Source organism: Haemorhous mexicanus, chromosome 30, assembly GCF_027477595.1.
Source record: "Haemorhous mexicanus isolate bHaeMex1 chromosome 30, bHaeMex1.pri, whole genome shotgun sequence".
NCBI lineage: Eukaryota > Metazoa > Chordata > Aves > Passeriformes > Fringillidae > Haemorhous > Haemorhous mexicanus.
This window is the reverse complement of record NC_082370.1, coordinates 1,725,632-1,751,913: the sequence shown is the minus strand read 5'-3', so window position 1 is coordinate 1,751,913 and position 26,282 is coordinate 1,725,632. Positions and strand designations below refer to the sequence as shown.

The window sequence follows — 26,282 nt, the reverse complement described above, 5'->3', positions numbered from 1 at the left end:
ACGGGTTTGTAGGAGCAGCACAGGGTGAGCCAGATCCTCCTGCAGCATTCCCAGGCTGGAATGCCCCAGGCAGGGCCACAGGGCTGTGTCTCTGTGCCTCGGCCACCCTGGGGGGCTGGGATCACCCTGGTGGGCTCCCCCTGCTCACTGGGGGACTGACCCAGCTCCTGGGGTGCTCACCCTGATCCCAAGGTGCTCACACACCCCCTTCAGGGTGCTCACTCACCCTCCCTGAGGTGCTCATCCCACTTTTGGGGTGCCTGGCTGCCCTTCCTGGGGTGCTGACCCAGTTTTTGGGGGGTTCATGCTGCTCCTGGGCTCCTTGCCCACCATTCTCAGGGTGCTTACCCAGCTCCTGGGTGCTCGTCCTGATCCCAAGGTGCTCACACACCCCCTTCAGGGTGCTCACCCACCGTCCCCGAGGTGATCATCCCACTTTTGGGGTGCCTGGCCACTCTTCTCGGGATGCTGGCCCAGATTTTTGGGTGCTCCTCCACTCACCCAGCCTTCCTGGGGTGCTCATCCTGCTCCTGGGCTCCTTGCCCACCATTCCCAGGGTGTTTTTTCAGTTCCTGGGCACTCATCCTGATCCCAGGGTGCTCACACACCCTCCCCAAGGTGATCATCCCACTTTTGGGGTGCCTGGCCACCTTTCCTGGGGTGCTGGCCCAGCTTTTGGGGTGCTCATCCTGATCCCAGGGCGCTCACACACCCTCCCCAAGGTGATCATCCCACTTTTGGGGTGCCTGGCCATCCTTCCCAGGGTGCTGGCCCAGCTTTTGGGGGGCTCATCCTGCTCCAGGGCTCCTTGCCCACCATTCCCAGGGTGGCTTTTCTGGCTCCTGGGGTGCTCACTCAGTCTTTGGGGTGCTGGCCAGGATTTGGGGTGCAGGATGAGGGGTGAAGAAGCAGACAGGCTGGATTGGGAGTCCAGGACCAGGAGATGTGGGACTGGGAAATGTGGGGAATGCAGGAGCTGCGATGTGGGCTGGGGATTTGGGGTGTGGGACTGGGTAATTTTGGGGGACACGGGGTGGCTCCGAAGGGGACAGATGGGTGCTGGGAGTGTGGGAGTTGTGTCCTGGGAATACTGGGGGGTCAGGATTGATCCAGGGCGTGCGGGGGGCCCTGGATCGGTACCGGGGAATACGAGACAGGACCAAGGAGTGGCACGAGCAGGGCTGGGGACACCGGATGGGACCGGAGTGGGGCAGGAGAAATACCGGGGGACACGGAGCGGTGGGTGGGGGATCCGTGCTGGGGGGCGGGGGAGACCGGGATCGGTACCGGCGAGAACGGAACGGGATCGGGGGAGCCTGGGATCAGTACCGGGGAGAACGGAACCGGACGGGAGGAGACTGGGATCGTTACGAGGAAAAATGGAACGGGACCGGGGAAGACCGGGATCGGTGCCGGGGAAAACAGAACAGGACCGGGGAGGCTCGGCAGGACCGGTACCGGGGGTATGGGACGGTACCGGAGAGAGCACGATCGGTACCGGGGGCTACGAAACGGGACCCAGGGGGGTCAGGACGGGACGGGACGGGACAGCCCCGGCCCGGGGGCTGCGGAGGGGCAGGAGCGGGGGCTGCGGGCCAGGTCCCCGTCCCCGCCGCCCCCCCCGGCGCTGGCCCCGCTCCGAGCCCTGCGCCCGGGGCTGCAGGGGCCGAGCTCCGCGCTTGAACCCGCCCCCGCCAGATCTCATTTCCCTAAAAAAAAAAAAAAAAAAAAAAAAATAGAAGGGAGAGAGAGCGAGGGGAAAAAAAAAAAAAAAAAAAAAAAAAACGAAGAAGGGAAGGAAAGAGGGAAGAGAGGAAAAAAAACGCCGGCCGGAGCCATGGCCGGGCTGCGGAGCTGCGGGCTGCTCCTCTGCCTGCTCGTGGCCCGGGCCCTGCGCTTTCCGGACTATTCCTACGTGCTGGAGGAAGAGGAGGAGGACGAGGAGCCCCTGGACTACAAGGACCCCTGCAAAGCCGGTAGGAGCGGGGGGGATGCGCGGCCGGGGGGCGGCCGGGAGGACAAAGGGGAGCGCGGGGGCCGCGGGACCGCGGCTGCGGGAGTGAGCGCGGGGACCGTGAGTGTGCCCCGCACGCACTTCGGGGCTCCGCACGGCGGAACTTGGCTCGGCAGCGCCGGGCCCGGGGAGTCCCGGCCGGCCGGGCTCGGGGGGACGGGAGGAGCAGCGGGTCCCGCTCCGGGATGCATCTGGTTGTACTTAGGGTGAGGAACAGGGGGGCTGGCCCGGCGCCCCGCTTTCCCTCCCCGCTCTTGGCTGCACCGGCAGCTGTCAAAGGCGGCGGGGAGCCCCCAGCCCCCCATCGCAGCCCCCCTCTCCATCTCACGCCACCACCCCCATCCCTGAACCCACGCTCTGCACCCCGTGGCTTTCTCCCTGTCCCCCAGCCTGCAGCCAAAGTTCGTCCCCCCCGGGACACCCCGGAGGTGCCACCACGGGCTGGGTCCCTCCGTGCCGGGACAGGGGGTTCGGAGCTGCTCCCCAGGTTTTGGAAGGGCCGGGAACAAACTGGGTGCTGCGGGGGGCAAATCCCTTTCTCCCAGTGCGCGCTGAAGGGGATGGAAGGATTTGGGGAGGGGGGAAACTGAGGCACGGGAGGGCCGTGCATGGCTGAGCCTGCTGCGAGGGCCGGGGTCTGGCGGGGGATCACGTTTCTCTGTACTGGCATTGTCTGCGCTGCAAGGCGGCTGTTGATATAACTCTGTCTACACGAGGGCTTTTTTCTGGCCAAAAATCCTTCCCTTCCTGCCCTCCCGGGCTGAAACAGCAAGGCTTGCAAAACCGTCCGGGCAGAGCCGGCTGGAGCCTTCCCTCCGCTCCCGCTTCCTCCAGCTGAGCGGCGGGGACGAGGCTTCCCCCGCTTCATGAGTTTCACCGCTGTCCCCTCCTCGCACCCCGAGACCCCCCCCTCGCCTCCCGGGGCCGGCTGTTGCCCCCTTCCCATTCCCGTCCTGCCTTTATGAGATCCTGATGGGATTCATTTAATTACGGGAGCCGGGGGTGGGGGGCGGGGGGGATCAGGCCCTGCCACGCATCGAGCAAGCCGGGGATTCACCCTCGTTTGGCTCCACAGGACCGAGATGATGAAATTCAGTTTTCCGGGGAGCCAGAACCCCCTGGCATCCTCCTGACCCCCCGTGGCTTCCCCCTGATCCCCACCCCGCTTCCCATGCGAGGGTTTGGTTCAGTTTTGGGTTGTTGAGACCCCCCCGAGCTCCGAGCAGCGCCAGAAACGGCCGAGCGCCGAAATTTTGCCACCGCCGAGGCTGCGGGGAGGGAAAACACCGGGAGAGGGATTTGTGTTCCTCATGCCAGAGGTATCCTGAGGCCACCGGCTGCCCGCGGCTCGCCGGCCACCCCGGTGATGCCACCCGTCTGCAGCGGTGCCAGCGGAAGGGGAAGAGCCTCCCGTGCCGCCGCGTCGCTTCCAAGGATGCCAAAACGGGAAACCGCTGGGAGATGCAGCCCTTGGAGCAGCCCCCGGGCAGCCGGGGAGGAAGGAACCGGCCGTGGCCCCGGTTTCCCTTCACCCGGTCAGGTCTCGGTGCCCGGGAGCAGCGGCCGGGTCAGATCCGGGTCGGATCTCCGCTTGGGAAAGGCGGCTGGAAGGGCTGGAAGGGCTGGAAGGGCTCCCAGCGCCCCCAGCTGCGCTGGGCCAGCGGCCCCGGGGCTCGCTGTGCCTCATCCCGGCCAGCCGGGGCTGGCTGAGCTCGTTGGGGACCGGAGCCGGGACCCCTTGGGCGCCCCCAGCAGCGGGGGGATGGGATCGAGCCCATCTTGTACCCCGGCTCAGCACCACATCCGCAATTTGGGGTGCTTGGCTAAACTGGGGGGCTGAAACCCCCCTGTCCAACACTGGGGAGAGGGACATGGGGGTGCAGAGCCCTTGGGGGCTCACACAGCCCCCCAAAGTGGGTGTTTGGGGGGATCTCCTCTCCCAAACTCCCACGGGGAGCTCAGCATCACCTGCGTGACACAACCACGGGACAGACGGATGGGGCTGGGGGTCTGAGCCCCCCTTCCCGGCTGTAGGAGCTTCCCAGCCGTGCCTGGAGTTCTCCAGCCGCTGGGATTTCACCTAGATTACACTTTCCAGGCGTAGCCAGCCCAGGCTACTGGTTGCAGTCACACTTGTCAAGCTGCCCAAAAATATTTTCCAGCCGTTATATGTCACTTATTCATGCAGGGTAAAAATCCACCCGCGGAGCCCGGGGCCTGCGGGAGGCCTGCGGTTCAGGGCTCGGCAAACCTTGGAAATCACAGGCCGATCGCGGGATCTGCTTTATCTTTGTGTAATCACCCGTTCGGCGCGGCGGCATCCTCCGGCGGGGGCCCGGGGTGCCACGGCGGGGCCGGGGGCTCGCTCCTCGCTGCCCTCCCTTCCCTGGTTCCTGGGAAACGCCTCGGCTGCTGATTCACGCCGGCGGGTCGTGCCCAGGGGGGAGACGGCGCTTCCTGAGGCTTTATCCGGGGCTGGGAAACACATGGCCGGGGAGGACGGGGCGGCCCCGGGGAGAGCCGGGGAGAACAAAGCAGCCGGGAGGGGATGCGGTGAGAGGAGGGAGAACGGCTCGCCGTGGGGTTTCCCCGAAATTTCTCCCCAGGAGGGGTGTTTTCCGGGCAACAACGTGTCCTCCTGCTTGCCTGTGGCTGTGCTGAGGATTCTTGGAGGTCTCTGGAGAGAAAAAGGTTCTCGCTGCATCCCGCCGAGCCGTGGGAAGAGGAGGTCCCGCTTATCACCTGGCCAAGGGCTGCGGGAGGTCGCTGCCGGCAAAATTGGAGTGGCAAACTTGGCATGGCAAACTTTAGTAGTAAACTTGAGTGGCAAACTTGGTGTGGCAAATTTGGTGTGGCAAACTTTAGTAGTAAACTTGAGTGGCAAACTTGGCATGGCAAACTTGGCATGGCAAACTTGGCATTGCACACTTGAGTGGCAAACCTGAGTGGCAAACTTGGTGTGGCACACTTGGTGTGGCAAACTTGGTGTGGCAAACTTGGCGTTGCAAACCGCCCTCCACGGGCGTGGGAAGGCAGTGGGAACATCCCGAGGCTTGGTCAGGGAGCCGGGAGCAGCCTCGGGAAGGGGTTAAGGTGTGCTGGGAGGAGGGATTGTGAGGACAGGAAGCACAACAGGGGGTATGTTTACAGCCAGAGTCCCTGGGAGGACGTCCAGAGGTCTGGGAGCCCTTTGGCAGAGCCAGGGACAGGGACAGGAGAGCCTCACGTGTGTGGAGCTGGGTGTCAGGGCCCGTCCCCGTCTCCATTCCCTGCTCCTGCTGCCACCAGGCTCCTCTCCAAAGTGACAACAACCCCCCCGCGACATCCCTTTGGCAGTGCAATTTCCAAATATTTTCCTTTGCAGCAGCTCTCCCTTTCACAGGGACTGGTGCTCTTGGCCCGGGATGTGTTTTCCTCGGTGACCTGGCTTTGCAGAGGGGATGTGGGGAGACCTCGCTCCCTGCACACGGCTCCTTCCATCCCGGGGCTCCGGCGTGCCTCAGCCTTGGCATCCTCCACGCCGAGCCCTGGAGGAGGCTTTTTCCTCCTTTTGCCGTCACAGAAGAGGAGCAGAAGGAAAAGGCTCCCCTGGAGTGCTCCAATCATCCCTCCCACTCCCAGCCTGCCCCCGATGGACGTTTCCTGCCCCTGGAATTCGTTTGCTGCCCGGGATGTTTATTCGAGGCTCCGCCGTGCAGATTTCATGGCCCGGAGCAGGCAAAGGGCTTGGTTGGAGCCTGAATGCCGCTGCCCAGGGCTGGGGAGGGAATTTGGCTGCCGGTGCTCAGGGAAGCGTTGGCGGAGGAGGATGTGCCTTGCACCGGAGGGAATTCGGGATTGGGATCATCCCTCCACCCTGGATGTTGTGCTGGAGCTTCTCTGCCTTGCCCAGTGCCGGGTGCTGGCACAGCCCTGGGCATCCCAAAACCACCAACTGGGATAGGGATGCTCCAGGCAGGAAGCAGGAGGTGGGGGATGGCAGTGACGGACATCTGAGCTCTTGGGGGGTGCCCCGTGGTGCTGAGTGGCTCTATCCCCCCGTGCCTCAGTTTCCCCGAGCCTGCACAGGGGCCGTGATCTGGCCTGGCTCCCAGCCTGGCCTCCCAGGCTTGAATTCCTGCTTTGTGCCTGCTGCGCTGCTCGGAAGGTGCTCTGGGAAAGCAAATACTCCTCGCCCCGGCGTTTACAGGCTGGCGGCTCCCTCTCTCCCGCCGCCGGCGAGGGGCACCGGGAGAGGGGCTGCGCCGGTGCCGGGGGGCAGGAGAGGGGCTGCTTCCCCTCCGTCTGTCCCCGCTGTCCCGAGGGTCTCCCCCCCAGCCCCAGAACCCCGGGATGCTCCGCATCCTCCCAGCTCCACCCCCTGCCCCCCCCGCGGGCAGCGCAGACCCCCAGGGCCGGGGGGACCCCCCGGAGCAGAGGGGTCCCCTCTGGTCGGGCCGCGGCCCCGGCGTGTTTTGCCGCGCAGCTGGGCAGGCGTGCGGGGGCGAGGGGCGGTGCGAGGAGCATTCCTCACATATTTAAGGGCTCTGAGAGCCAGTGGGACGCTGCTCCGGTGGCTCCGCGGCTTTACTGCCCGGCAGCAGCCGGGACGCGCCTGTTGAAGATCTCGCTTCCATCCCGCTCCCGGCTGGGGCAGAGCCGTTCAATCCCTGCTTCCTTCCACATCCTAAATCCTGCCTGCACAGGGAGGGATGCTCGGGACTCACTCGAGGGTTTGGGATGACTGGGATGGAGCTGCTGAGCCCCTGAGGGAATGCTGGGCTGGGCAGATGCTGCCCACCCTGCACAGTGCACTTTGAGGGCTCCTGGCACCCACACAGGGATGAGGATCCCTCCTGCTCAGGAACCTTCAAGCTGCACAAGGGGGGACCTGCACAAGGGTGAGGGTCTTTCCCACCGGGTGCCCTTTGGTGGGGTCTTGGCAGGGATGAGGGTCCCCCCTGCCCAGTGTCCTTTGAGAGCTGCTGAGACCCACAAGAGGATCTTTGGTGGGATCTTGGCAGGGATGAGCGTCCCTCCTGCCCACTGTCCTTCACAAGCTGGTGAGACTCACAGGAGGATCTTTCCCACCCTCTGGTGGGATCTTCAGAGGGATGAGAGCACCTCCTACCCAGTGTCCTTCAAGGCCTGGTGAGACCCACAGGAGGATCAGGATCTTTCCACCAGATCCACCCTTTGGTGGGATCTTCAGAGAGATGAGGGCCCCCCCTGCCCAGTGTCCTTCAAGGCCTGGTGAGACCCATGGGAGAATCAGGATTTTCCCCCCCTTTGGTGGGATCTCGGCAGGGATGGGGGTCGCCTCCTGCCCTGCACCACGCACGGAGCCTCCTCTGCCCCAGACTGACCTGGAATGTGATCCTGTGCTGTTTATCTGCCAAGGCTTCCCCTCAGCTCTGTTTGCTTTTCCCAGCTCCCAGAACATCTCGTTCGTGCCCCGGCCCCTTCCCAGTGCCTGCTTTATCCTATTTCTCCTGCAACAGAGTTCCCAACCTTGGTGGGGCCCGAGGTCAGGCTCATCCCAAACTCCCAGCCATGCCAGAGAGGTCAGGCCCGTGGCTGGCCCTGCACGGCTCACCTTGCCCAGGGGGATGCTGAGCTCCTGCATCCCGGACAGGGCGGAGAGGGACCAGACAGGGGGGTCCAGGAGGATCAGGAGGTGCCTGTGGGATCGGGATGGGGTGCTGAGGGGTTTGGCCCGGCTCCGAATGAAAAACCTTGTTTGTCTAAAGCTTCAGCCCCGGGGTTACGTCACCGTTCCGAGAACCCGAAAGAAAACACAGCACAAAAAGTCAAACAACAGAGGAGGGCTGAGCTATCTCCCGCCGGCGGGGAGGGGAAGAGCTCCGTGGGAGCAGCTCCCAGAGGGCTGCCTGTGCTCTGGGGGGCGGCAGGGAGGGAGCTGGGATGATCCAGCCCCCTCTCCCCTCCTTCACTCCCCTCCCTGCCCCACGCCTGGCCTTGGAGCTGGCGTCCCGCTGGCACCGCATCCTCCCCGCTGGCACCGCCGGGCCCGGACCTTGCCCCCAGGGCCTCTGTGAGTGAGCAGAGAGCAGCCCCTGTGGCACAGCCTGTGGTCTCCCAGGCTCAGAACAGCTCAGGGACACCAGGACAGCTCCAGGGATGGCTGGGACCTGTGTCCCCTGGTTTGGGGTCTCTTGGGCACTGTGCCCTGGCGGGGTGAGGGGATGTGCTGCTGGGGGTGTGACCCCCTCGGGGGGGGTTTCCTCCCGTTCCAACCTGGGCTGGGCCCAGCAGAGGGCTGGGATCACTTCTGCCGAGAGACCCTCAAGTTTGCAGAGGGTCCCCCTCACTTGCAGGGGGTCCCCTTTGCTTGCGGGGAGTCCCCTCTACTTCTCCCACACAAATAGGGAAGGGACAAGTGGCAGCAGCGTGGCAGTGTCCCCAGGGAAGCCCCTCAGGGAGCTTAACGGTGTCTGGGGGGTTTTGGTGAGCAGAGACCCCCCCCCAAAATACCCCACGTGTCACCCCAATCCACGGGTGCACGGGGAGCGAGTGGGAGGAGGACGTGACCAGAGCCCAAACCAACCTGGAATTTCTCAATCCGGCACTCTGGGCTTGGCCCCGACATGTCCGTGCAGGGATCGCTGCCGGGGCATCCCCGCCGGCCCCTCCGGGAGCCACCCCGCCGTGCCCTGGGGGGTTCTGGGGGAGCCCAGCTCCGGGAAAAGCTACCCCCCATTCCCGGGCTGGCCTGCCCGGCTCTCTCACGTCTCCCAAATCCCTCACATATGGTTTCTATATCACTTGGCTCCGCCGGCGCTTGCTCGGCTGTAAGCGAGCTTACTTTCCCTTGTCTTTCCATGCAGCTCTTGGCAAGGGATGCTCGTCCTGCTCCCCGGCCCTGGTCCTCCCCCGCGCTGCCCGTTCGGACACGTCTCTCCCGGCCCCGGGGAGGGTGTGGGGAGGCCGGGGCCGGCTCCTGCCTCTGCTCTGCCCTCAAATTGCAGCCTGGCCGTGCCAGCCGTAGGTCGCTGCCAGGGGAGGTGCCGGCCCCGGCTTGTTTGCTCTTCCCTCGGCGCTGCCACAGGTCTGCTCTCCACCCCGGAGCCTCCCCCGATGGGACTCACCCACCGGTCGGTGCTGGGGACAGCCCCAGAACGCGGCTCCTTCACCCCAAAGCGCTCCACACTGCCGCTGCAGCGAGGTTTGAGCTCGGGGCCGTGGAAAGGGATGGGATCCAGTCTGCTCCTCTGATCCCATGGCTGCTCCTCTCACCCCCTGCCGGCTTTCTGGACCTCTCAGGGTTATCCTAATTGTCCCGCCTTGCCTTCATAATTAGTGGCTCTTTTGGGATCCATTTGCTAACTGCTTGGAGCGCGACCTTGGCTCCGCTCGCCCTCATCCCCGGCGCTGCTCCGGCCGCCCCACTGCCCGAGGCCAGGGGGTTCCAGGCACCCTCTGCTCTCCCCACGTACCCCCAAAACCGGTGAGGAACCCCCACCACACTGCGGCCACCTCTGGAACCGCGGCCTGACCTCAGCCAGCCCCGGCTTTTCCTCCGGAGCCGCCGCGTCGCCGGGGCTCAGGGCCGGCCAAGCGCCGGGAGCCGCGCGTGTCCCGCGGCCCCGAGCCACGGAGGGGCTGCCGAATGGACGACAGAGAGGAGGAGGAGGGGTTATGAGCAGGGTCGTGTCCTCCAGCCCCGTGATGCTGTTGGAGGGGGGTCCCGGCCCCGGCAGACGGCCGGCCCCGCTCCTGCGGGCTCTGGGCACAGCGGGAGCTTCCCGGCCCATATGGCTCCGCTCCGTGCTGGCAGATGACTCAGAGGTCGCTGGTTGGAGCATCCTGGGGCTGTCAGAGCTCGCACCGGGCTGGGGGGCAAGGGCCGGGCAGGAAGGGGGTCCTAAAGCCAGCAAAAGTCGGCGGGGGGGAAAAGGCAGTTTTGCAACACAAATAATAATAGACACTCTAAAAAGTGATGGATGGGTTTTATGCGATCCAGATGTGAGAGCGGGGCTGGCTCCAGCTGCTGGGGAGTGGGGGGAGCCCGGCCAGTACCACGCTCAGCTGAAGGAGAGAGGAGGAGGAGGAGAGGGAGGAAGGGTTTGCCTTCGTCTTTAGGGCTTGCCAGGTGTGGAGGGGCTGGGGAGAAGCACCCGATGGGATTTGGCACCCACAAAGGAGAGTTCACACCTCCTCTTCCCCTCCCAGCCGCCTTCCTGGGTGACATTGCCCTGGACGAGGAGGACCTGCAGCTCTTCCAGGTGGACCGCGTGGTGGACCTGGCCCGCCACACCATCACCCGCCTGCCCTCCAACTCCTCAGGTACCGCCGTGCCCGCAGTGCCCCCTGCCCGCCTCCATCCCCGGGGGCCGCCCCCGCTGACCCCCCCATCCCCACAGGCAGCAACGCCACCAGCCCCCGGCCGGGCCACCCTCGGCGCCGCCGGGGCCGGCAGCGGGCGCGGAGCCGCCGCGCCGCCACGTCCCGGCCCGAGCGGGTGTGGCCGGACGGGGTCATCCCCTACGTGATCAGCGGCAACTTCAGCGGTGAGTGACAGCCAGCCGAGGGGTGTCCGGCCCCGCCGTGCCTCAGTTTCCCCGCCGGGCTGACCCCCCCCACCGCCCCTCCGCAGGCAGCCAGCGAGCCATCTTCCGGCAGGCCATGCGCCACTGGGAGAAGCACACTTGTGTCACCTTCCTGGAGCGCAACGACGAGGACAGCTACATCGTGTTCACCTACCGACCCTGTGGGTACGTCCAGGGCTGCTCCAGGACCCGGCCCGGTGGTTTGGGGCTCGGTTTTGGGGGGATCCATCTGTTTGGGGTCCAGGAGGTGCCGGAGCTTGGCGCTCGCCGCCGGGGGATGAGGTCGGTGGCGCGGCACCAGCCCGGGCTTGCGGCGGGGCTGGCGCCAAAGGAAACAGGGGTTTGGACGAGCTCAGCATCTTCACACGTCAGGGCACGGCCCTGGCCAAGCAGATGGTGGTTAGGAGGAGGATTTCCCCTGGAATGGGAGCCCCTGCGTGGGCGCAAACCCTGAGCCCGGGTCCAGAGTGCAGGGCTGGAGCAGCTCGGCTGCAGGGCAGGGGCAAGGACGGCTCCAGGGAGCTGGGTGGGCACCCCTGGCAACAGGACCACGGGACCTGGGGCTGGTGCAGCTGTGCCGTGCCGTGCTGGGCCATGCCATGCCAGCAGCTGAGCTCTCCCAGTTTCCAGGCAGAGCTGAGGCTCGAGTTGCTCACGTGGGCAGGATGCCTGAGGTTCTGTATCAGGGATGATTCCCACATGCCCAGCATTTTTTGGGACCTGATACTCCTGGCTGGGGAACACCAGCAGAGAGCCAGGAACCACCTGGTTGTTCTCCTGCAGGTGCTGCTCCTACGTGGGCCGCCGGGGAGGGGGACCCCAGGCCATCTCCATCGGCAAAAACTGCGACAAGTTCGGCATCGTGGTGCACGAGCTGGGCCACGTCATCGGCTTCTGGCACGAGCACACGCGCCCCGACAGGGATGACCACGTCTCCATCATCCGGGAGAACATCCAGCCAGGTGGGGATGAGCTTCCCTCCTCCTCCTCCTCCTCCTCTTCCTCCTCCTCTTCTTCTTCATCCCTGCTGCCGAAGCTGGGGTCCCCCTGGCAGTGCCCCCATCCTGTGCTCCTCAGGGCAGGAATACAACTTCCTCAAGATGGAGCCTGAGGAGGTGGAGTCGCTGGGGGAGACCTACGACTTCGACAGCATCATGCACTACGCCAGGAACACCTTCTCCAGGTACAGCCTGGGGTGTCCCCTGGTGTCACCTCACATCCTGGGGACAATGGCACGGTGTCCCCAACCCCTGAGGATGGTTACCAACTGTGGACAGAGTTAATTCCCTCCAAGAAAGGTTTCCATTGGCATTCTGGGCAGGATGAAACCCCTCAGGTCCCTTCCCAGAGCAGGGAATTGCTGTCCCCGCGGTCACCTCCACTGGGGACACATCCCCACTGACTCACCGGCCTGCAGGCTTTAATTAGCCAGGCTGCTTTAATTAGCCCAGCTGTTTTTAGCATCCTTCCCCAGCGGTGAGGCCGCAGGGCTGGCGATTCCCACCCGGCTCATCCCTTTCCTGCCCCAGGGGCATCTTCCTGGACACAATCCTGCCCAAATACGACGTGAACGGCGTCCGTCCCGCCATCGGCCAGAGGACACGGCTCAGCAAAGGGGACATTGCCCAGGCCCGCAAGCTCTACCGCTGCCCAGGTGAGTGCCACCCCCCCGAGGGCACAGAGAGCCCGGGGGAGCACCCCCAGGTTGTATTTCCCAGGAAACACTCGGCTTCACCCCAAATCTTGGCAAAAGCGGCGTCATCCTGTGGGGATTCCCTGTTTCCAGTGTTTTTTGGGTCCTCACTGCTGTGGGATTCCCTAAGGAGCACTCAAGGTGCTTCCTCCATCCACTTTGGGGGGTTGTGAGCAGAATCTGACTGTGTGAGGGTGTCCTCAGCTCCCCTCTCTTCCCACTCCTGCAAGAAAAGAGCATCCCCCCAGAGCGTTGCCCCACGAAATCCTCTCCAGAGCATCTTCTTGGAGCAGCCCTCAAAGGAGCATCCTCCAAAAGCATCCCCAAAAATAATCTCCCAAAGAAATCCCCCAAAGAGCGTCAGCCAAGAAAATCTCCCAAGAGCATTCCTCAAAGAGCACTGCCTGCCAGAGCATCCCCCAAAGAGCATCTCCCAAAAAGCATCCCCCAAAGGAATCCCCTAAAGAGCATCCCCCCAAAAAATCTCCTGAAAAATCCTTCAAAGAGCATCTCCCCCCAGAGCCTCCTGCAAGAGCATCCCCCCAAAAAATCCTACAAAGAGCATCTCTGAGAGAATTCCTCCAAAAGAATCCTTCAAGGGAAGAAGGATGCTTCCAAGAGCATCCCCCTGAAAAATCCTCCAAAGACCATTCCCCCAAGAGCAGAACATCTCCTGTGGGGAGAGCATCCTCTGACCCCACAAGCACCCTTGGGGAGCAAAGCCTGCTCCAAGAGCCTCCTCCATCCCACCCCTGCACCCAGAGGGGTTTGGGAACATGCTGATCCCATCAGAGACCACAAATCCCCCCGGGGCTGGAGCAGATCATCACCAGCGCTCTGTTGTCACCTCGAAGGGCTCTGGGACTGCGACCATGAGCGGTGGCATTGTCCCAGGCGCGGGGAGGGGGTGGCTGGCACGAGTCCCCCGACAGCAGGCACGTGCTCCGGGGCTGTGCTGGCAACATCTGCAAGGAGTTTGCCTCCTGCACGCTCCCGCTTAATTCCAGCAACTAATTAGCAGCCTGGAAGAGGGAAGCCTTTGTGAGGGGCCCCATGGCCGTGCCGCCTTCAGGGGAGCAGGAAAAGTGATTAGTTTGGAGCGAGGAAAAGCAAAAAAAAAAAAAAGGAGGAGCTCCCCCGAAAAAGCCTCTGCGGATCACAAGCGTCCCCTTCTTTTGTTTCCACTGAAAAGCGAGGAGGGAAAAAAGGCAGCGAGCCCAGGTTTCAAGCGGCCTTTTTGCACCGTTTCACCTTTCATCCGAGCGGGAGGGTGGGGAGAGGGGCGGCCGCCTTGGCCCCCCGGGAGCTCGGTGTGCCGCCTCATGTGGCTTCCAGATGGCAGCGCTGGGCCGGCTCCAGCCGCGGCCGCGGAAACCTGCCCGGAGCGCGGGCGGCCAGCCGGGCCCCGCGGCGTGGCACCGCACGGGGGGGCCGGCAGCGCTCCTGGCCCCGGCCTCGGCCCTGGAGGGGTGCCACGGAGCCGGGAGCCGCTCCAGGGAGGGTTAGGGATGGCGGTGATGCGGTTTTCATTGGGTCCTCAGGGCTGGGAATTTGGGTGGGAAAAGGGCGCTGGGGGTGGGGGTGAAGGCAGTGATGCCCTTCCTGCTGCTGGGGGGTTCCCTGAGGGGTCTGAACCTCGATTTTCTCCCTCTGCAGCCTGTGGGGAGACACTCCAGGACAGCCAGGGCAACTTCTCCTCCCCGGAATTCCCCAATGGATACTCTGCCCACATGCACTGCGTCTGGAGGATCTCGGTCACGCCTGGAGAGAAGGTACTGACTGCTGGGGTGACGGCTCCCGCCCTCTCCCAGCCCTCCTCTCCCTCCTCCCTGCCTTGTTTTGGGGTGTCCCAAGCCCCAGCATCCCCTGGTGGGGTGGGGTGCTCAGGGCAGAGCGGGTCTGGGTTTCACCAGGCTCCCCTGGCTCCCGGCAGATGGGGTGTGGGGGGAGCTCACCCCACGCTCCTCCTGCTCCTTCCCACCCTTAGATCATCCTGAATTTCACCACCCTGGACCTGTACCGAAGCCGGCTGTGCTGGTACGACTACGTGGAGGTGAGAGACGGGTTCTGGAGAAAGGCCACGCTGCGAGGTAACAACCCGGGGCCTCCTGCCCGCTCCTCCTGCCCGCCGGCACCGCTCCGGGGCCAGCAGCGGGGCCAGGGGATTCCCTCTGCCCCTCTCCCTGCCTGCCTGCTATTCCAAACTCCTGGGGAGGGGGGAATTACCCCCCAGAGGGGTTATTGAGGTGAACAGAGCTCCCAGTGTAGCCCACGCCAGTGAGAGCAGTCTGGATGATCCAGCTGGCTGGCACATCTGTCCCCAGGGAGTGCCGGTGTCCCATCCCACCCCGAGGAGCTGGGTGCTCCCCAGGGAGATTCCAGGGTCCTGGTCCCATCCCTGTGATGTTCTCCAGGGAGATTCCAGTCCCTGTGGTGCTCCCCAGGGAGATTCCAGGGAGATTCCAATATCCCCAGTCCCATCCCTGTGATGTTCCCCAGGGAGATTCCAGCATCCCTGGTCCCATCCCTGTGATGTTCCCCAGGGAGATTCCAGGATCCCTGGTCCCATCCCTGGGATGTTCCCCAGGGAGATTCTAGGATCCCTGTCCTGTCCCTGGGATGTTCCTCGGGGAGATGCCAGTCCCTGTGATGTTCCCTGAGGAGATTCCAGGGTCCCTGTCCCATCGCTGGGATGTTCCCCAGGAGATGCCAGGGTCCTAATCCCATCCCTGGGATGTCCCCCAGGGGAATTCCAGGATCCTGGTCCCATCCCTGTGATGCTCCTCAGGGAGATTCTAGCATCATGGTCCCATTCCTGTGATGTTCCCCAGTGTCCTGGTCCCACTCCGAGGAGCTGGATGTTCCCCAGGAGATGCCAGGGTCCTGGTCCCATCCCTGTGATGTTCCCCAGGGAGATTCCAGGATCCCTGTCCCATCCCATGAACTGGATGTTCCCCAAATCCCAGGATTCCCAAGTCCCCTGGAATCAGCAGCCGAAGTGAAACAGCCAGAAAAGCTGGAGGGGACTGGGGGGAGGAGTGGAGGGAGAAGCAGCCTTTGGCTTTAGGCTGGAAAGGGGCAGCGGTGGGACCAGGAGGAAGTGGAGGTGAGGAAGAGGAGGTGGCGATGATGAAGGTCATGAGGAGGAAGAGGAAGTCGTGGTGAGGTAGAAAAAGTGACAGCCTAGAAGAGGTGATGATGAGAAAGAGAAGGAGAGGGCAAGGAAGAGGAGATGGCAGTGAGGAAGATGAGGTGGTGAGGAAGAGGAGGTGGCAGTGAGGAAGAGGTGGTGAGCAGGAAGAGGAGATGCTGGTGAGGAAGAGGAGATGGCGGTGAGGAAAAAGAGGTAGCAGTGAGGAAGAGGAGGTGGCAGTGAGGAAGAGGTGGTAGCAGTGAGGAAAGGGAGATGGCAGTGAGGAAGAGGAAATGGCAGTGAGGAAGAGGAGACAGTGGTGAGGAAGAGGAGATGGTGGTGAGGAAGAGGAGATGGTGGTGAGGAAGGGGAGATGGTAATGAGGAAGAGGAAGTGGCAGTGAGGAAGAGGAGGTCATGAGGAGGAGGAGGAAGTCATGGTGAGTTAGACAAGGTTGCAGAAAGGAAGAGATGATGATGAGAAAAAAGAGAGGACAAGGAAGAGGAGGTGGCAGTGAGGAAGAGGAGGTAGCAGTGAGGAAGAGGAGGTGGAGGTGAGGAAGAGGAGGTGGCGGTGAGGAAGAGGAGGTAGCGGTGAGGAAGAGGAGGTGGCGGTGAGGAAGAGGAGATGGCGGTGAGGAAGAGGAGGTGGCAGTGAGGAAGAGGAGGTAGCAGTGAGGAAGAGATGGTAGCAGTGAGGAAGAGGAGGTAGCGGTGAGGAAGAGGAGGTAGCAGTGAGGAAGAGGAGGTGGCGGTGAGGAAGAGGAGGTGGCAGTGAGGAAGAGGAGGTAGCAGTGAGGAAGAGATGGTAGCAGTGAGGAAGAGGAGGTAGCAGTGAGGAAGAGGAGGTAGCGGTGAGGAAGAGGAGGTGGCGGTGAGGAAGTGGAGGTGGAGGTGAGGAACAGGAGGTGGCAGTGAGGAAGAGGAGGTGGCAGTGAGGAAGAGGAGGTGGCAGTGAGGAAGAGGAGGTGGCAGGGAGGAAGAGATGGTAGCAGTGAGGAAGAGGAGGTGGCAGGGAGGAAGAGGAGGTAGCGGTGAGGAAGAGATGGTAGCAGTGAGGAAGAGGAGGTGGCAGGGAGGAAGAGGAGGTGGCGGTGAGGAAGAGGAGGTGGCGGTGAGGAAGAGATGGTAGCAGTGAGCAAGAGGAGGTGGCAGGGAGGAAGAGGAGGTGGCAGGGAGGAAGAGGAGGTGGCAGTGAGGAAGAGGAGGTAGCAGTGAGGAAGAGGAGGTAGCAGTGAGGAAGAGGAGGTGGCGGTGAGGAAGAGGAGGGTTCCAGCACGGCAGCCCAGCACGCCTTCCTCCCCAGGCAGGTTCTGCGGGAACAAGCTGCCCGAGCCCATCATCTCCACCGACAGCCGCCTCTGGGTGGAGTTCCGGAGCTCCAGCAACTGGGTGGGCAAAGGTTTCTTCGCCGTCTACGAAGGTAGGGGGGAGCAGCGGGGCCCAGGGGGCGGCGGGGGGCCCGGGGGGGCTCAGGCTGCTGCTCCTCCCTTCCAGCCATCTGCGGGGGGGACGTGAAGAAGGACAACGGCCACATCCAGTCCCCCAACTACCCCGATGACTACCGGCCCAGCAAGGTGTGCGTCTGGAAAATCACCGTGTCCGAGGGTTACCACGTGGGATTGACCTTCCAGTCCTTCGAGGTGGGTCAGCGCTCCCCTGGGACACAGGGGTCTCTTCCAGCCAGGTCTCATAAGCTTTTGGAGGGCTATTTCACACCCAAGACAGCTCAGCTACCTCAGAAGGCAGAAAATCAGCGGGGAGGCTTCTGTGGCAGTGTTGGAAATAAAGAGGTTTTAATGAAAGGCAAAATAACAAAACTCTTCACAGGGAAAAACCGAGCCAGGTGCAAGAGGTCCTGGTAAAACACCTCACAAAAGTGATCAGTTTCTTTGTTCTCTTCTTTTTCTAGTAAATTGCTCAGGTGGGACTTTTTGGCTCCTGTCCAATTGGCCATCCTTAAGTTTGAGGTGAAGTCCCCCAAGCCTATGAGGTGTCTTTTCTAATTGAGGAGAGAAACTTCTGGGCTCTTTTCCATTTTGAGGAGACAAAGGAGAGTTTTGTCACTCCATCAACAGGAGGCACATCCCTATATCCCCGAGGCTGGGGAGGGGTCGTCTCCTCATCCCAGTGCTCCTTCAGGGTGGGCTTGGGGCTGCTGCATCCATCAGCAACGCCTCTGTGCCTCAGTTTCCCCTCAGGACAGGGGTGGGAAGGGTTTGGGGGTGCTGAGACAAAACCACCCCTGTTCTGTGGCAGCAGCTGTGACCACGGAGAGAAACACAACTTTCCCAGGCATTGCTCTGGAAAAGGCTGTGAGAGGATCAGAGAAAAGAATGAGGAGCAATTCTGATCTTAACTCGCTGCACCTGCCATTGTGAACATGTGGAATGGGCTGGGGAGATTTGTTTCCCAAAGGGGGGTTTCTTAATTAACCAATAGTGATGGTGTTTTAATTACAGGACCAATCAAGTCAACCTGTAGCAGACTAAGATCAAAAAGAACAATGGGTTTCTTAGTAAAGATGATTGATCAGCCCTCTGTGAATGCATGGAGTCTGTATCAACTGTTACCCTGCCGGGGGTTGTCTTACTGTGACATCTGTCTTACTGTGACATCTGTCTTACTGTGACACCTTACTGTGACACCCTTGCTGTGACATCTTACTGTGGTATCTTTCTTACTGTTACTTCTTACTGCGACATCTTACTGTGACACCTTACTGGCCATCTTACTGTGACACCTTACTGTGACACCTTACTGTGACACCTTACTGGCCATCTTACTGTGACACCTTACTGTGACACCTTACTGGCCATCTTACTGTGACACCTTACTGTGACACCTTACTGGCCATCTTACTGTGACATCTTTCTTACTGTGACATCGTACTGGCCGCCTTACTGTGACATCTGTCTTACTGTGACACCTTACTGTGACACCTTACTGTGACACCTTGCTGTGACATCTTACTGTGGTATCTTTCTTACTGTTACTTCTTACTGCGACATCTTACTGTGACACCTTACTGTGACACCTTACTGTGACATATTACTGGCCATCTTACTGTGACATCTTTCTTACTGTGACATCGTACTGGCCGCCTTACTGTGACATCTGTCTTACTGTGACACCTTACTGTGGTGTCTTTTTTATTGTGACATCTTCCTGGCCATCTTACTGTGACATCTTACTGGTCATCTTACTGTGACACCTTGCTGTGACACCTTACTGTGACATCTTTCTTACTGGCCATCTTACTGTGGCATCTTACTGACCATCTTACTGTGACTTTTTTCTTACTGTGACATCTTACTGGCCACCTTATTGTGACATCTTATTGTGACATCTTACTGTGACATCTTTCTTACTGTGACACCTTACTGTGACATCTTACTGGCCATCTTACTGTGACATCTTATTGTGACACCTTACTGCGACATCCATCTTACTGTCCATCTTACTGTCCATCTTCCTGGCCACCTTACTGTGACACCTTGCTGTGACATCTTACTGTCACATCTTACTGTGACTTCGTTCTTACTCTGACGTCTTACTGGTCACCTTATTGTGACTCCTCGCTGTGACATCTTACTGTGGCATCTTTCTTACTGTGACACCTTACTGTGACATCTGTCTTACTGTGACATCTTACTGTGACATCTTACTGTCCATCTTACTGTGACACCTTGCTGTGACACCTTGCTATGACATCTTACTGTGCTATCTTTCTTACTGTGACTTCTTACTGCGACATCTTACTGTGACACCTTATTGTGACATTGTACTGGCCATCTTACTGTGACATCTTTCTTACTGTGACATCTTATTGTGGCATCTTACTGACCATCTTATTGTGACTTCTTTCTTATTATGACATCTTACTGTGACACCTTACTGTGACATCATACTGGCCGTCTCACTGTGACATCTGTCTTACTGTGACATCTTATTGTGACATCTTATGACATCCATCTTACTGGCCATCTCACTGGCCATCTGACTGTGACACCTTACTGTGACACCTTCTTTCTTACCGTGCCGTCTGACTGTGGCACTGTCCTGCCCCCCAGATCGAGCGTCACGACAGCTGTGCCTACGACTACCTGGAGATCCGCGACGGGAGCAGCGACTCCAGCAGCCTCATCGGCCGCTACTGCGGCTACGACAAACCCGACGACATCAAGAGCACCTCCAACAAGCTCTGGATGAAATTTGTCTCCGACGGCTCCATCAACAAGGCCGGCTTCGCCGTCAACTTCTTCAAAGGTTTGGGGGGTGCTCCGGGGGGTGCTGGGGGTGCTGCAGCCCCCCGGCCGCTCACCCGCCGTGCCCTGCCCAGAGATGGACGAGTGCTCCCGCCCCAACAACGGCGGCTGCGAGCAGCGCTGCGTCAACACCCTGGGCAGCTACAAGTGTGCCTGTGACCCTGGCTACGAGCTGGCATCCGACAAGCGCCGCTGCGAGGGTGAGTGTCCCCTGACACCCCCCCCAAAACCCCCCCCGTGCCCCTTGCCGTGCCCCCAGCCCCGTGGAGGTGACGGGCGCTGGGTGGTGCCGCCCTGCAGCCGCCTGCGGAGGTTTCCTCACCAAGCTCAACGGCTCCATCACCAGCCCGGGGTGGCCCAAGGAGTATCCCCCCAACAAGAACTGCATCTGGCAGCTGGTGGCCCCCACCCAGTACCGCATCTCCCTCCAGTTCGACTTCTTCGAGACCGAGGGCAACGATGTGAGTGGGGGGAGCAGCCCCTCCCTGCCCTGTGCCACCCCTTGCCCACACCAAGGTGCAGCTCCAAATCCCTTGCTGGCAGCACAGTTTGGGAGGTTTTATCCTCTTTTGGGGGACAATTGGCTCCTACTTCAGAAGTGGGGGTGCAGCCCCTTGTCCCAAAGCCCTCCAGCCACAGGCAGCTGTGCTGGCAGCACATTTTGGGAGGTTTTCTCCTCTTTTGGGGAACAATTGGCTCCTACTTCAGAGCTGGGGTGCTCTCAGGGGCTGCTGGTGGCCCCCAGGGTGGCACCACGGTGTCCCCAGCCCCGTGTCACCCCCCAGGTGTGCAAGTACGACTTCGTGGAGGTGCGCAGTGGGCTCACGGCTGACTCCAAGCTGCACGGGAAGTTCTGCGGCGCCGAGAAGCCCGAGGTCATCACCTCCCAGTACAACAACATGAGGATCGAGTTCAAGTCCGACAACACCGTCTCCAAAAAGGGCTTCAAAGCCCATTTCTTCTCAGGTAGAGCTGCCTGGCCCCAGCACAGGCACCCCCTGCCCTCCCTCACCCAGCCAGCCTCCCCTAAACTGCCACTAACGCTTCCCTCACCCATGCCAGGGGTGCAGCCCCGGTCCCAAAACCCTCCAGCCACGGGCAGCCTGGCTGGCAGCACATTTTGGGATGTTTTCTCCTCTTTTGGGGGACAATTGGCTCCTGCTTCAGAGCTGGGGGTGCTCTCAGGGGCTCCCCAAACAGCCAGGGGATGCTGGGGTCCAGCTGGGGACAGGGATGTGCTCGACCCCGGGTGCTGCACCCCTCGGGTGACATTACCGGGGTGGGGGGACGGTGACACCCTGCTCTGCTGCTGCTGCTGCTCCCCGCTCTGCTGCACGGCACCGGCTGCCTCCGCTCCCCGGGCAGGGCGCTCCGCATCCCGGCGTCAGCCTCCGGCCCCGGCTGAGCTCCCCGGAGCGATGCCTCCTCCCAAAAACTGCCTCTCCCTGTCTGCCCCACGGGCCGCTCTCCTCTCCCGGGCCACCCCGCCAGGAGGCGGTGTCACCTTCGGATGGGTTTTGCGGGCAGGGATGGGGACACCAAGCGCTGGATGCAGCCGGGGCTGGACCCTGTGCTGGGGGCTGCCACGGGACCCTCGTGCACCAGACGGTTCCCTGGGTGTGGCACGGTGCCCTGGACACCATTCCAGCTGTGAGACACCGCGGCAGCCACCGTGAGCCTCCCGCTGGCCTTTTATGAGGGGCAGCGCCGCTGACCGGCTGCGGGAGCGGCTCCCCCGGAGCCCCCGGGGGTTTCCCGGAGCGGCAGAGCCCCGCGGGCCGGGCATGGAGTGTCTTTGCTTTATCTGTTTAATTAAAACCAAGGCGAGTAGGGCGGCCCTGGGGGCCCAGCCGTCGGGAGCCGGCACCCTCCACAAAGCGATTCCTCGGGGATTCCTCGGGGAAGCCCGGCGGCCGAGCGGGACCACGGGGCAGCCGGGTGAGTCTCCCCCGGGAGCACTTCGGGCTCCTTCCCTGTCCCTTCTCCCTCTTTTTCCTCACCCCACGGGAAGTGCGGTGACAATAGACCACCAAACCCTCTCCTCCACCTTCCCCCGCTCAGGTCTCAGGCTTTCCCGGCAGCAGGACCACCCTGGAGGACTCGGCCACAGCGGGGTCCCTCCTCTGGTCCCTCCAGGGTCGCTCCCTGGGCAAAACCCCTCCCGCGCGGCCCCTTTTTGGCCGCGGAGGGTCCCCGTGCTCCGGACGAGCCCTGTCCCTCGGTGCCGCGGGCAGCCTGGCCGTCTGGGCTCCCGTTTTTCCCCGCTGAAGACGTGACCCCTTCCTCCTCCTCCTCCTCCTTCTCCTCCTCCTCCTCCTCCTCCTCCTCGCGGCCCGGGGCTCCGTCGGCTCGCGTGTAAGGATGCGCATTCCTCCCGGGAATCCGCCACGGTGTCGGCATCCAGGTACGTCCCCCCGGCCCTCGGCCGAGCCCCGCCCGGCGCTGGGGGGTCCGCAGCGGGGGGAGAGGCGCTGCCGGGGGCTGCGGGGCGGTGAGCAGCCCGGAGCCGTCGGATGCCCGCGGGGGAGAACGGTGAGCGCACGGCGATGCCGGGTGGCGGCGAGCAAGCTGGTTGGAATAAAGGACTGCTAAAGACACCGAGCCGGTGGGCTTCTTTCCGCTGCCAACTCTCTCCTGCTCTTGTCTCGCCCGCCCAGGCTCCCTCCGTCCCGCCAGCTCCCCCCGCGGTGCTGGAGCTGCTCTGAGCCCAGAAGCCCCTTCCCAACCCCAAACGGGCCTTCCCGCCTCGCTTCCTCCTCCCTCAGGCCGAGGAGACGTCAGGTTACAGCCTCCGCTTGAGAGGCGGCCGCGGGGCCGGGGGGGCCGGGGCAGGACCCCCTCGCCGCTGGCTCCGGGAGGGATCCCGGCTCCTCTCCGGCACCGCTGTGATCTCGGAGCGGGACGCTGGGGGCTCTGGTGCCCGCTTGCTGCTGGCTTCCCTCCCCAAAACACCGCCCCGCGGGCAGGGGGAGCGAGGGGGAGAGATGGGACATGGAGGGGTCTTTGGGGGGGTCGGGGAGGGGCTGGCGAGCCCCGACACCGGCGGTAGGGAGTTCGGACAGTGGTGGGAGGTAGGTCCGGCCAGCTCGGGGTGATCCCAAACCCCTCCAGTGCCATTGCTAGCCCGGACAGCCCTAGGAACCCACTCAAAGCTCCTCCTCCTCCTCCTCTTCCTCCCCGCAGAGCCGCTCGCCCCGGCCGCAGAGGGGCTCCCGGGGGTCTCCTCGCTGCTGCTTCCCCCCCGGCTGCCGCTCCGCATGCCCCCGCCGCCCCCGCCCCCGCCGCCCCCCGCCCCCCCATCGCTCCCCCCCTTGTCTCCCTCTCTCTTTGCAGAGAAGAAGCCGCAGCTGCAGCCCCCGAAATCTCGCCCGCCCGGCCTGAAGTTCCGCATGCAGAAGCGGCCGCGGGGCCCCTCCTGAGCCGCTCCATCCTCTCCGTCTTTCTCAGGAACACCGCGGCCCCGGAGCCGTGCGGGAGCACGGTGGGACCGAGCCGAGCCGAGCCGTGCTGCCGGCCCTGGCAGCCTTTTGCTTGACAGAACTGGTTGTTGACCTTATTTTTATTTTTTTTTTTACTTTTTAAAACTTTTTTTTTTTTTTTTTTTTTTTTTTGGTTCTAAGCACCCCAACCCCTTGGTTTTGTCATTGACCAGCTGACCTTGTTTGTTTTATTTTTTTCCCCCTCTCCCCCAATTTTTACCGTGTCTGTGACATTTCCTATCAATGAGTAAAGAGGGACTCCCGCGTCCTGGTCTTTCTTGTGCATCCTTGGTTGTCACTGTGTGTTTTTCTGCCTCCCCCTGTCCATCCTGGCAGCAGGTAATGGTGGCACCCAAGGGTGAGCCCACGGGAGAGGAGGAGCCGTCCGTGCCCGGGGGCTGGAGCTGGAAGCGGGATGCTGGAGCTGCTTGCTGCTGCCCGGGGGCGCTTGCTTGGCTGGAGGGCAGCGGGGCTGGGGGACCCGGGGGGATGGAATTGCACCATTCCAGGCTTTCCCAGCCCACTCAGGGATTCCTCTGCTCTCTCCCAGACAAGGATGAGTGCTCCAAGAACAACGGGGGCTGCCAGCACGAGTGCCTCAACTCCTTCGGCAGCTACGAGTGCCAGTGCCGCAGCGGCTTTGTGCTGCACGACAACAAGCACGACTGCAAGGAAGGTGGGTCCAGCCCGCCCCCCATTCCCTTGGGAACCCCCCAGCCACGTCTCCATGACCCTCCTCGCTGTCCCCACAGCTGGCTGTGACCACAAGGTGACATCTGTCTCGGGGACCATCACCAGCCCCAACTGGCCCGATAAATACCCCAGTAAGAAGGAGTGCACCTGGGCCATCAGCACCACGCCGGGGCACCGCATCAAGCTGGTAGGGGTTGGGGGGTGGGGGGCACTGGGGTCCCCTCTGCCGAGCCCCAACCTCACCCAGAACCTCCACAGAGCTTCTCAGAGCTGGATGTGGAGGCACAGCAGGAATGTACCTACGACCACCTGGAGATCTTCGACGGGAAGGACGCCAAGGCCCCGGCGCTCGGCCGCTTCTGCGGGGCCAAGGAGCCCGAGCCCATCATCTCCTCGGGCAACAAGATGTTCCTCAAGTTTGTGTCTGATAACTCCATCCAGAAGAAGGGATTCGAGGCCACCCACAGCACAGGTACTTGGGTGGGGCTGGGAAATGGGGTTATGGGGTGGGGGCGCAGCCTGGGTGCCCCTAAACCCCGGCTTCTCCCGCAGTGTGCGGGGGCCAGGTGCGTGCCGAGGTGAAGACCAAGGACTTGTATTCCCACGCACAATTTGGGGACAACAACTACCCGGGGGGCTCGGACTGCGAGTGGGTGATCATGGCCGAGGAGGGCTTCGGCGTGGAGCTCATCTTCCAGACCTTCGAGATCGAGGAGGAGGCCGACTGCGGATACGACTACATGGAGCTCTTCGACGGCTACGACGGGACAGCCCCCCGCCTCGGCCGCTTCTGCGGCTCCGGGGTGAGCCTGGCACGGAGGGAATGTGGGGTGGGGTGGGGTGGGAGGCGAGGAGTGAGGGTTCAAGGTGATGGATGAGGCAGAGCCAGAGCAGTGTGGAGAAATCCCCACGGGAATTTGGTCTGGTGTGATGATTCCCACCCTCCGCAGCGCAAATATTCCCAGCCACAGCGGGCACTCACCCCGGGGGTGCTCGTGGATCTGAGCACCCCCTCCCTCACCCCCGCAGCCCCCCGAGGAGGTTTACTCGGCTGGAGACTCGGTGATGATCCGCTTCCACTCGGATGACACCATCAACAAGAAGGGTTTCCACCTTCGCTACACCAGCACCAAGTTCCAGGACACGCTGCACACGAGGAAATGAGGGCCGGGGGTCCCGGCCCCGCCGCGGGCAGGGGAGGAGGAGGAGGAGGAGAAAGAGGAGGAGGAAGAGGGCAGGGAGGACGGCGGGAGCGCTGCCCCGCACAGACTGCACGGAGGAGGAGCACACAGCCAACCTCAGCACTCAAGACACGCTCGCACGGGGCCCGGGGGCTCGGGCGCCCACGGCACGGGGGGCACAGGGGGGGTCCCCGCTGGCAGCCGCCCACCCCGGTGCTGGGGGGGCCGAGCAGGACCCGCTGCCCTCCCCCGCCCCGGCCAAAGCTCTGAATGTACAAACCAGTAACCGGGAAGAGCCCAACACACACAAGGTGCTGTCTCTCTCTTGTACCCATGAAATAAATACCCTTGTACTTGGAGCGGGGGCAGCCCCGGCCTCTTTGCTTCCAGCCCAGCGGAACAGCACCCAAAATGGGGCTGGACTGGGGGGGAAAGCAGCCAGGAGCCTGCACGGACCCCAATCCTAAGGGAGGAGCCCCATCCTTGGGGTTCTGATGGAGCAGAGCCAGGAATCCCAGCAAAGGAGCAGCCAGACCTTCTCCTGGCGGGTCCTGAGGAGGGCGGTGGGCTCGGAGCCCTCTGCCCCCCAGGACTCTGCAGGTGGGTTCCCTCCCCCCACACCTTTATTTCGAGGTGTCTCTGAGGCAGAAGAGCACCCGCTGCAAAGTGGGTGGGTGGGTGGGTGGGTGCCACGTGCTGTGCCCACTGCGTGCTCCAGTGCGTGCCCGCGGTGGCGGTGGCAGATGGCGGGTGGGCTGTGCCACGGCCCCCGCGCCCACCGCGTGCTCCCGCGTGCCTCGACCCCTCCTGCAGCCCCTGCTCGCTGCTGCTGCTGCTTCTCTTCCCTCTTTGTGCCAGCCAGGCATGCTCCGTGGGGGCTGCGCCCAGGCAGAACCGGGACGGGCACCGGGGGTTTCGTCCTGCGGGGTTTTCAGTCTCTGTGGGGCGAAGAGCTCGGGGAACTTTTCAGTGACAGGATGAGGAGCAACGGCCATAAACAAAAACACGAGTTCCACCTCAACGTGAGGAAGAACTTCTTTCCACGGAGGGTGGCAGAGCACTGGGACAGCCCCAGGGAAGGGTGGAGCCTCCCTCTCTGGCGACATTCCAAACCCACTTGGACGTGCTTCTATGTCACCTGATCCAGGTGACCCTGCCCGGGCAGGTGGGATGGACCTGGTGATCTTCAGGAAGGCCCTTCCAACCTGAACTTTTCTCAGAGCTGGCGAGGACCACCTTGTCCCCTCCCAGTCCCATCCCCCCTTCCCCTGAG

General features: G+C 62.4%; 1 protein-coding gene across 2 annotated transcripts; it reads left to right on the top strand.

The window, feature by feature from the left end:
• The first annotated feature begins 1,768 nt into the window (after positions 1–1,768).
• Positions 1,769–25,368, top strand: BMP1 (bone morphogenetic protein 1). 2 transcript variants are annotated; one of them, XM_059870543.1, is made up of 20 exons: positions 1,771–1,976; positions 10,187–10,300; positions 10,378–10,524; positions 10,611–10,728; positions 11,347–11,525; positions 11,641–11,746; positions 12,093–12,217; positions 13,913–14,028; positions 14,244–14,346; positions 16,695–16,811; positions 16,886–17,031; positions 19,462–19,657; positions 19,731–19,856; positions 19,957–20,117; positions 20,442–20,622; positions 23,686–23,811; positions 23,888–24,015; positions 24,087–24,300; positions 24,381–24,631; positions 24,858–25,368. In XM_059870543.1, the coding sequence occupies exons 1-20, from the start codon at positions 1,838–1,840 to the stop codon at positions 24,990–24,992; spliced, it is 2,928 nt and encodes a 975-aa protein (XP_059726526.1). In that variant the 5' UTR covers positions 1,771–1,837; the 3' UTR covers positions 24,993–25,368. The 2 variants fall into 2 exon arrangements, with proteins under 2 accessions (XP_059726528.1, XP_059726526.1); XM_059870545.1 differs by lacking the exons at positions 23,686–23,811; positions 23,888–24,015; positions 24,087–24,300; positions 24,381–24,631; positions 24,858–25,368 and adding an exon at positions 22,990–23,420 and having other exon boundaries at positions 1,769–1,976.
• Positions 25,369–26,282: the final 914 nt, after the last annotated feature.